Source organism: Kwoniella pini, chromosome 2 (assembly GCF_000512605.2).
Source record: "Kwoniella pini CBS 10737 chromosome 2, complete sequence".
In the NCBI taxonomy this organism is placed as follows: Eukaryota; Fungi; Basidiomycota; class Tremellomycetes; order Tremellales; family Cryptococcaceae; genus Kwoniella; species Kwoniella pini.
Window position 1 is genome coordinate 1,830,345 of NC_091717.1, and position 10,485 is coordinate 1,840,829.

The 10,485-nt window shown below is 38.6% G+C and overlaps 4 protein-coding genes across 4 annotated transcripts; 2 read left to right on the plus strand and 2 right to left on the minus strand.

The window, feature by feature from the left end:
• Positions 1–8: 8 nt before the first annotated feature.
• I206_102020 (uncharacterized protein) lies at positions 9–1,570 on the plus strand (the record flags this gene model as incomplete). Its single annotated transcript, XM_019158585.2, has 8 exons — positions 9–419; positions 508–666; positions 741–882; positions 951–1,018; positions 1,091–1,133; positions 1,204–1,303; positions 1,378–1,477; positions 1,547–1,570. 8 exons carry the CDS (start codon positions 9–11, stop codon positions 1,568–1,570), a joined length of 1,047 nt encoding a protein of 348 aa, XP_019008331.2.
• Positions 1,571–2,084: 514 nt separating this feature from the next.
• Positions 2,085–3,358, minus strand: I206_102021 (uncharacterized protein; the record flags this gene model as incomplete). Its single annotated transcript, XM_019158584.1, has 6 exons — positions 2,085–2,276; positions 2,347–2,550; positions 2,618–2,711; positions 2,770–3,037; positions 3,158–3,211; positions 3,292–3,358. The coding sequence occupies 6 exons, from the start codon at positions 3,356–3,358 to the stop codon at positions 2,085–2,087; spliced, it is 879 nt and encodes a 292-aa protein (XP_019008330.1).
• A 1,621-nt stretch (positions 3,359–4,979) lies between these two features.
• I206_102022 (uncharacterized protein) lies at positions 4,980–5,901 on the plus strand (the record flags this gene model as incomplete). Its single annotated transcript, XM_019158583.1, has 3 exons — positions 4,980–5,188; positions 5,259–5,501; positions 5,619–5,901. The coding sequence occupies 3 exons, from the start codon at positions 4,980–4,982 to the stop codon at positions 5,899–5,901; spliced, it is 735 nt and encodes a 244-aa protein (XP_019008329.1).
• Positions 5,902–6,501: 600 nt separating this feature from the next.
• I206_102023 (uncharacterized protein) lies at positions 6,502–8,654 on the minus strand (the record flags this gene model as incomplete). The annotated part of the gene is made up of 3 exons (XM_019158582.1): positions 6,502–7,875; positions 7,936–8,031; positions 8,238–8,654. 3 exons carry the CDS (start codon positions 8,652–8,654, stop codon positions 6,502–6,504), a joined length of 1,887 nt encoding a protein of 628 aa, XP_019008328.1.
• Between the last annotated feature and the right edge of the window lie 1,831 nt (positions 8,655–10,485).

Genomic DNA, 10,485 nt, shown 5'->3' on the forward strand with positions numbered 1-10,485 from the left:
TCAACGAAATGTCAAATAGAAGTGGAACACCACCTAAAAGAAGAATTTCAGAAGCGAATAATTCATCTCAACCAGCAAAATCATCAAAAATGTCAGCTTCTGCACCTTTATTTATACCTTCAAATTCAAAACCAAATACAATTACAAATACAAATACTATTAAATCATTTCATGATATTTCAAAAACATTAAATAATAATAATAATAATGAAAATTTAGGAGATGGTGCAGAAGATGTTGCTGGAAATATACCAATAGGTGAAACTTCTGATAGAATTACAAAACCACTTCCTTCTTCTTCTTCTTCTTCAAGTAAAAATCAACAACAAAGAGCAGATTTCGTACCTAAACCTGCTGTTGTTCCTAAAACTCATGCAGATAAAGAAAATACAAGAAGATTAATTGTAGTTTTATCTCAAGTGAGTTAAGGTTTTTTTCTTCCGGAAAGAATCATCAATTATATAATCAAGATGTATGCGATTTACAAGCTAATATCATATCACTTAGGCATGTCTTGAAGCTTACAGAGTATCTTCTGGATCAGGAGGTAAAAATACTTCAGGAAAAGAAGCAAAATATGCTTTATTGAATTGTGATGATCATCAAGGTATTTTAGCTAAGACAGGAAGAGATATAGCGGATGCAAGACCTGATATTACACATCAAGTGAGGCAAACTTTTCTTTTTCTAATTCACACCAGTGTCTGATAGCTAATGAATTTTGATTCACCTTACTTTAGTGCCTTCTTACTCTCCTTGATTCACCTTTAAACAAAGCTGGTTTACTACAAGTTTACATTCACACAGCTAGAGGAGTTTTAATTGAAGTTAATCCAAGTGTGAGAATACCGAGAACATTCAAGAGATTTTCCGGTTTAATGGGTAAATCATCCTAGCCCTCATGGCGTCAATATAAGGGATATCCATGGCTGATAACCTTGATTATGTAGTTCAACTTTTACATAAACTTTCTATTCGAGGTGTGAATGGTAGTGAAAAGTTACTAAGAGTGATAAAGGTCAGTCGTATCTAATTGATTCGCGATCTTTACATGTGCATCCGTGCTGAGTGATATGATTTGTAACGTTAGAATCCTATAACCGATCATTTACCTACAAATACCATCAAACTCAGTGAATAATTCCCGCTATAATGAAATGCAAGTTCTTCGGCAGGAAATAACTGACGGTTTTTTTTTTTTAGCTCTTTCCGCTGATGCTCCAACAATCAGATTATCTCAATTCTTACCTACTTTACCTGAAACTCATTCAGTATGCGTTTTCGTCGGTGCAATGGCTAGAGGGTGAGTAGTAATTCAATCATACCTTGAGCAAAATTACCCAAAGAAAATGATACTGAGTTATGTCAATTTTGTAGAGCCGATAATTTTGCAGATCAATTTGTAGATCAAAAAATCTCAATAAGTGATTATTCTTTATCAGCTTCAGTTGCATGTGGAAAATTCTGTTGCGCAATGGTAAGATTTAAAATCTCGCTCTTCAAATTATTCTAGACATTATCTAATATTTTGAATACATTTTTTTAGGAGGAAATTTGGAATATTATTTAAGAAAAAATTAAAAATCATAGAATGAAAAGACCTCAACGTCTGATGATTGATGTTTTTCTTCTGAGATAAAAGATCAAATTTGCTCGTCATTAAATAGTAAAGGTTGAAAAGGCTGATGGTTGGTGGAAGTTGAAAAAATTCAATAATAGATTTCAAGGGGTTATGTTTTCATTTTTCCATTATTATCAAATTCACACTCATCTGTGTAATCGTTTTTTTTTTGTTGTTAAATTACATGCAAATATATCATCATCAATTAATGTGAATTTCTGCAGAGATCGTTTCTTAATGAGAGTGTAATCGAATCTACAGACTGCAATCATCAGACTTTTACGGGAACTTGAAAGGGCAGGAACATTTAAGCATGAATTTATATACATATTACAAATATCAATCATACCATAATTTAGTAAAGGAGTTTCACCTTTGAATCGTAAATTCATATACTACAGTTCCTTCCCCTTTATCATCGACACATTCGTTCTTACGGATCATGCTTTAAACAGACTGATCCTCACAGTGGCAAACAATAAGCCATACACTCAGCAGTCTTTGATCTTCTATATGTACGACGGGGACGTTCATGAGGGGGAGGTTTATAGGTCATGACCGTATGATTAGTTCCTTCACCCTGCTCGCCCTCCGCGTTGAACGGAATAAACTCCTCGAACTGTTTTCCGTAACCTCTGCCCGTGTAAAGTTCGATCTGTACATCATGCTCGAGTTCAATGATGTTCTAAGTATGTTTAGATTTTATATATACCGAAAGAACTCACATTGTCTTGATTATCCTCGATTAACCATACAGTTGACTGCGTATTATCCGCTGTCTCTTCGAGTTTTTGCAACAGTTGCGACTCAAGTCCTTTCCCCTGAGCCCATGGTGACGTGACCAGGAAATTAGCATAGATCGAGTTATCACTTGTAAGCCCATGTTCGGTCTCCATGCGGGATTTAATCTTGTCCAAACTTGGGAAATACTATCTCAAAAGCATAGCTCGCTTAGCAGATGAGACTCTCATCATTGCCATTGAACAGCGAACGTACCGTGTTATTTGCCCAATCTCGTCGAGTAGAGTGTAACTTTTCCAAGGATCTTCCTCTATAGTCAGGGTCCCCCCCCTTCCATTCCCTCCATAACCTGAATGAACAGCTATTTAGTCAAAGTCTAGGTTGTCGACCATTTCCACTGTACTCACCTGCTCATCTCCTGAGTACCAGGCGTATCAAAAGCAATAACACTTTGTATACCATTGAAAGTGCAGGTGACAAATACTTCACATCTAGGGTCCACAAATCTGGTTTCTGCGACACGTAGGGGATCCGAAGGGAAATCCCTCACGTTGTGGTCATTCGAAGGAAAGAGTTCCGTGTCGTAAGCTGAACACAAGAAATGTAAGTACATATCTCTACACGCCGATTTTGGCTGTTCACTACGTTGCAACATGTATCCTGTACAGGTTGATCCTAAGCAAATCACCAATTCATACGTCAGCATCTTTCTTCATAACGGTGAGTGAAATTAGTCGTACCGGCGGGTCTTTAAGAGATTGACCTCAAGCAGAAATTCGCTTCGAGAACACTTACTATAGCTGGCCATTCCGTTGACAAGGACAGACTCAATTTGTTCTGCGTCCAACCCTACAAGAAAGATCAGTATAATTAGGTCAGAGTTGCTAGAACCAAAAGCAAGGTCAAGGTACAAGTGGCCCAAAACTCACTAACGGGGCGACTAATATATTTGATACGTTTATCAGTACTGGGTACTTGTTTGAAGGAGAATGACATTATGTATGTTCGTAATCTGATGCTTGATTAGTCTTGATGGAGAGATCAGATGATGAAGTATTGAGAAAGTTGGTTGTTAATAGAGAATACGAATCGCCTTTTTATATCCATGTAAGGGGTAAATCATTGACAATACATATTGACGACATTTGACAGTCTTAGGATATGTTACAACGTCTCCTTTATGTGCCGCCTTCTTGGCTGTTTACCTCGGATAAAAGAGCTCCATACTCGCTTAGTCCACTCGTCATCGAAGCCTTCTGCAGCTCGATGTATCTCACATAGATAAAGGTCGAGTGAGATGTGCCTTCCCGAGTGCATTAAACTCCTTTATGTGCGGTCTTCGTAGCTGTTTACTTCAAGTAAAGGATATCCATACTCGCTTCGTCCACTCGTCATCGAAGCCTTCTGCAACTTGATGTATCTCGCATAGATAAGGGTCGAGTAAGGTTTGCCTTCCCGAGTACATTAAAGGATAACACCCCCACTTTCATAGGAAAAGATATAGCTTCTATGGCCAGACCTTTTAGTACTGAAAAGGAAGTTCGCTTCAAGAATATATGACGATATCCACACGAAGAACAGCGTGTGGTGCTGAAAGGGTTGAGTATGATGAATCTACTCAAGTGAAATAAAGGATAACATACCCACTTTTCAACGATGATAGCTTCTATAGCCAGACTTGCTCTTCGTGAAAGGGAAGACTTGCCAAGCACGTATGACGAGGCTCTCACGGCTCACAGTGTGTTATGCTACAAGTACGAAATCAAGCTCCTTGGTTCGAAGCGAGGTAAGGACTGAGCAGAATCGTAAGAATACCTGCATTCGGATGACGTACTGTAGAGAACTTTCCCACAAAATGCGGTGAGAGTGGCAGTCAATCCCATGCAACATTCTATTCCGTCATACACTAAAATGGTTGCTTCTCGTAGAACTCAGTCAATGAGCTCATCATTCCCATGAAGCACTCAGTCTTGACAAAGCACGTCATTTAGAACTTTCGGTATGGCTCCTCTATTTGATACGTCTATGACTGCTTCCTACAGCAAAATGTGATTACTCGTTGGCGTATTTTATATCCATTCATTTCTGAAACACAATCCACAAGGTTTTCTGCCACATAATATATTTGAATTATCAACTCAATTAACTTTCAATACGAATCTCAGCTACTGCATGGAAGATATGCGATATCATGCATAGTGCGAGGAATTAGAAGAAACACAAAGAATAAGCTTAAATAGCCATTCATTTGACTTATTGACTGATGCGCTTTGTTATGATTATATCGTTTTGTTGGAAAGAAGGCTGAAACGTTCTCTATCAGGATTAGATCGGTCTAATTTTGGCTATAGATGGCTGTAAGATTATAAATGTACTTTATTGTATTTTATAATTGATACTGGAAACCTTTTCAAGATATATAGATCAACTCTTTCATCATGAATTGAATCAAGTATGTTTTATCGTCCCACCACTTCCAGTTTACTTTTCGACCAATTGAGCTGACGATCAAACGAACCATCCTTGCTTCATAGCCGATCATTTCATCTTTTACGTTCTTGTTTACACGAAGCACGAAGAAGTAACTAACGAGTACAAGTAATCACATTCAGGAAAAATGTCTTCAACTTGGTCTCATCTTACATGTCCACCTCAACCACCTTTTCCAATCCCAATTTCAGATGATGTTTTTTTACCAATATCATTACATACTCCTATTCGAACATCAATATCAGAACCATCTTTGAATTTCCAATTGAAAGGTTTAAATTTCTTAAATAAGGATGAAGGTGGAAAAGAAATTGTAAAAGTACAAGAAATAAAAATGTAAGCTTTTTATCTCTATATTCATCTTGATTTTTATGATCTAACAGCTAATACATAAATGCTATGATAGGAAAAGAAGAAATACTTTATTAATGACACCTGGAGAAGTTCACAGACTTGGTACTATAATCATTTCAGCTCCTAATCGATTTCAATCAACTTCTAAATTAGCTTCTAACGAACTAAATACATTTAAACCTTTACCTAAAACACCTAAACCAAATAGAAGGGTAGCTTCTGATATCTCAACTCCTTCTTCAACCAATTCTAAATTTGAAGATGATAGTGAAAATGATGATGTTTTATGCTCTTCGTAAGAAAGTACGCCATATTCTTCTTCATATTTAAAAGATGGATATGATTCTTCTCCTTGTCCTTCTCAACCAGCTTCCAAAATCCTAATTGATGTAAATCCGACTCATTGCTATAGCTCGAGCAAGGGAATGAATGATATGATTGATGGATTACCTTCGCGTAAAGGTATGGATAACCCCATCAAGGTTTGGAGATCGCCAATCACAACCACTAGGCATCATGATACTTCCTCTCCGAATCCAATGATCAACGAGCAGGATGACAGGAAAGTTAAAAGGAGAAGGGTTACTCAGATTGAATGGGAAGGTATGCCATGTCCCGAAGCTCTGATATCTCCTGGAACGAGACAGAGATTTGAGGAATTGAGTCATGGTTTCAGTTGGACTAGCTTAGATTAGAATGTCAGCCAAAAATTACATTAAGAAGAAGGATTACATAGACGAAAGAGTATCTGACCGATATGCATCCATGTTGCCTTCCCCCTCGTGTTGTGGCAATTTGTGGCAATCGTTAGTCTCAGTCTCAACCTTCCTTTGATGAATAATACCTAAGACTTGTGTAATTGCTCACATGGAGCAAGTGGAACCATTACTATAACAAGCTTGTCTGACTTCACTGACTTTTCGAAACCATCGCCTGCTTGATTTTCCGTTGTATGATAATGCAGCTGGGAACAACGACAAGGAATTTATGGTCAAGTGACGACGAATCAATCTTGGAAAATATCAAGGATTATGATTGGGGGAATACATGACATATTGTATGAAAACCGATGACATATGTATTTTAAATGTGTAGGAATGAAAATGGAAGCAAAAGCGAAAGTCCAAATACGTTTAAATGAATCTGTTATATACTAGGATACAAATATGAAGCCAAACCTACAAGCTGGGGAATATAAAAAACAAACAAACAAATGTCCAAAGATCGAATTCTGCAAAACAAAAAGTCCCATTCAGGTGACGAAGTTTATATCCCACAGTATCCTTCATTGGGTTTTACAAACTTCCTCTTCTGACACTTTCCTTTTCTGATTTCTTGTCAAATTTTAATGCCTTACTTAGGCGCTTGAACATCCCTCCACCGTTTCCACTCTTCTTGGACTTCTTCATGGTTCCATTACTTTTGAGAGATTCTTTATCACCTACAGATCCGTCTGCATCTCCATCCGATTTAGTACAGCTAATTACGATATCTCTGTCTTCATCATTCGTCAGGATCTCAATGTTATCATCGTCATTTTCTTCCTGGATCGGTTCACATGATTCAAGTGAGGAAGTTTGAGTTGATGAGCTAGCAGATGTCAATGAGCTCATTGAGCACGTCGAATCGTTCGATACTAAAGATGAATTAGATGAGGATCTTCTCATTGTATTTGACATGAAGGCTGCTCTAGGTGGTGAAAGAGAAGTTAAAGCCAGTAAACCTTCTTCGTTAAGCTGTAATTCCTTCTTGGAAGTTTCAGCTAATTTCGATAACCTATCTTGAGACCCGAAAGAACCAAATGATGAAGTTGATGATCTTCTTTTATCGTCCGACCAGGAGTTGACACTTGATGAAGATGAGTTGGTGCTGTTACTTCTGAGATTACTAAGGGTTGGTTTTGATCGCAGTGATTGCGAAGATGAGGCTCGTTTAGCAGCCACAGGCATAACGACGCCGCTTTTCTTCAACCCGGATCTAGAAAATTTAGGTGCAGTTGGATCAGTAAATTCAGGTTGATTTGAACCGTTTGGAGAGAGGGGGCTAGATTGGGTGGGCTTGGGGATCGTGTCTGCCCAAAGACCGCTTGGTGTGCGTGACGGACTAGGTCTGGATGGTGATCCACCGCTGGTATTGGCTCGCTTGTCATCAGCTGGATTATGTGGGGGAGAGGGGGGCCTAGCGACAAAGCCCAGACTGTTTTGTGGAGATGGTCCGAAATCTCGATGGTTCCTGGAAGACCAAGGTGCCCCTTCACCATTTCTGGACTTTGTCGGTCTGTCTCGGTCCATAATCGATAACGTCTTTCCTTGAGCCTTTTCAGGGCTTTGAGGTGGACTCAAAAGTCCACCAGCACCAATGAAACTCGCTGCTTTGCGCAAAGGAGGTAAGCGAGATCTGGCTGCTTCGATAAGCTCTTCCTCTTCGTCAACTTGACAGCGTAATGGACTGGATACTTTAACCATACTATGGCGGTGATAAGAATGTCGGGGGTGCAAGGAAGGGCGTGAGGTATCGATAGGCAATGGCGAGAAATCATTTGATCCGGATGCAGGAGGAGGGAGGAGCCGGGAATGATAGGGTTGTCTTTTGGTGGGTGAAGTAGAAACATTCACAGAACCTGGAAAAGACATGGCGAGGTGTTCCCTGAGTGGTCTTGGCGTTGAGGACTATAAAGAGGTATCAAATATTAGCATCTCTACAAGGGCGCATGTCAAAACATCACTTACCGGCAACGAATGTCTCCCTGCACCATCCCAGCCAGCAACGAAAGCTTCCGCTGCCAACTTAGTGGAGAAAGTCCTGAAGATAGGTTGGGGGTAGTCCTATATGCATCAGAGATAATGATAAGATGTATCAGCACGGTAACGTTATCGATCGACATGATTACCCGAGGATGTGACATGGGATGGTCATATGATGACGTGAAGCGGATGAAGAGGTGATAAGCGAATTTTGTCTATGGGTTAGACACATAGATCTTCTATGATTTGCAGGGCGAAGGAATGCGCAGAAAATGGAGAATACTTACAATGACCTGCCTTTCAGCTTCGTGCCAAACAGTATATACGCCAGCTTTATGACCTTTTCTAACTGCGAAAAAGAGATATCTTTGAGGTGATTTTGATGGACCAGCTTGATATATAGTTGATGCAGGTGGTAATCTAGATACTCTATATGTAGATTGTGAGACCGTGTAGCTTGTAACAGATTGTACGGGAAGTTGTGTTGAGGTAGAAAATGACGTTTGTTCTTGTTGGAAAGGAGTGTTGATGATCAAATCTGAGTGTGAAACTATTTGAGTTTGATTTCCAGACGGAGTTGAAGATAAAGGGGTTTCAGATTTGATTGTAGTCAAATCATCGTCGTTAAGATATGTTGAAAAGATGTATGCACCTGGTGGTGATGGATCCAGTGATGAGGTGGTGATCATAGCTGTTGTTGCCATTTTCGTTTGTTTTGATTATTTTACAGGGAATTTCTGTCTGCTCAGTTCATGTACCCTTTTGAGATCAAATGCACCCGTAGTATCCTTTCAAAAAGAGGTATAATTGGTCCTAGCGGGAATTAGTTTGTTTGATTTCCCAAAAATGATCCAAGAACAAGGCTTATCAGGGCGTTTTTATAAACTAATTTTCGAAAACTAACTGCGGATTAAAAGAAAGCAAGTCCAAACAGAATTATGATTATTGTGAAAGATGATCGGCAAGGGAGATTATGAGAGGATTAAAGGCAATTCGAAAAGCGAAGGTCAATGCGTTGATGCTGAATAGATAAAGGCGTTTGATGCGTTGAATTATTGTCGGAACACGTAGGTGTGAGTATGTGAATTAAATGATCTTCTTGTTGTCAGATAAAAGAGCGTAAGGAGAAGAATGAAATGAGTGTCGTTCCTTTTCTTTATGTATATCTTGATGTTCTAGACGTTGCTATTAAAAAAACATTCCAGATAATATGGTTTAATGGTGAATGAATAGGAGTATGCAAATATATTCTGATGGAAGTCGTATGTATGTAAAGATCTGGTCTGGTCTATTTAATCTAATAATACCGATAACGCGATCAAGCCGAGGAACAAGTTTTATTGGTATAAGAAAAGTAGGTATTTCAGTTTCGGCTTCCGGTGATTATCTAAATCGGATTGAGGTCTACGTTATCCCTTTTTGCAGTCTAGATTGGGATTAAGGAGTGAATGAATGAATGGTAAAGCATTTAAGCCAAGATCATACTAGTTAGACGTGAATCGAAACATCAAAATATTGTTATTTTGACTTATGCCTTCTCACACGACAATATTATCTAATGCATTTACAATATATTCTGGCCTTTGTCCATTCATTCGTAATAAAGATGTGGAGCATATAGGGATGACCACCTCATCGCATTTATAATTGAGCGGTTTAAATGAAGAGCCCGATGAGTAACACTCTTCTCTCTTCTCACTAAAACTCTTAAAATGGTGCTCATATTTTTTATACTTGTGCCCCACAAAATGATTTTCTACCCATATAAATGGAATTTTAGACCCCCTAAAAATTAAATTTTCTGTAGAAAATCTGATAGCTTCCGAACTGAATATCCCATTTCAACGTAAAATGCCGTTATAGATAAGACCCCTAAAAAATTGGACAAGTCTACCCGGAACTAAGGAACTTAGGAACCATCTTTGAAAACAAGGTACCGTAAATTTTTAAGAAAGAATACGCCGCCCGCATATCTATTTTCTGCTTGACTTTTGAACTGGGGCGGTGTTAAGATTATACCGTTTTAAATTAGTATGAAACATTCCTAAATAGGGTAAAAAGCCTTTGGAAATGAAACCCTCCGAGATATTGAAACTCCGTTAAACATGCTCACTACCAAACCCACCAAACCCCTGATAAATTGATATTCTATCATATGCCATAAAACTTACTTCCTTCCCGTTAATATTTATTATTTAACAATTTGATCGACCCGAATTGAAACTTGACCCCCAAAAGTCAGATAAGTGATGAAATCTCATATACATAATTTGCGGCAAGGCGTAGGTGTGAATGTGGGACTTGAAGTGTAAGGATACGCTTGAATTCTTACTTCGTAATGAAGTTGGATGAATGCAATTTTAGCTTAGCGTTAGGACGAAACGCGAAAGCTGTGCTATCAAATGATCTTAAAAGGAAATCTTCGTCTACAATTGAACTAAATATGCATGCGAGTGTTCTTTCATATTTCATTCCCTCAAAGTTATAAAGTGTGGCTTGAGGGTTACTTCCATCATCGCCTCGGATCTTCGGCGA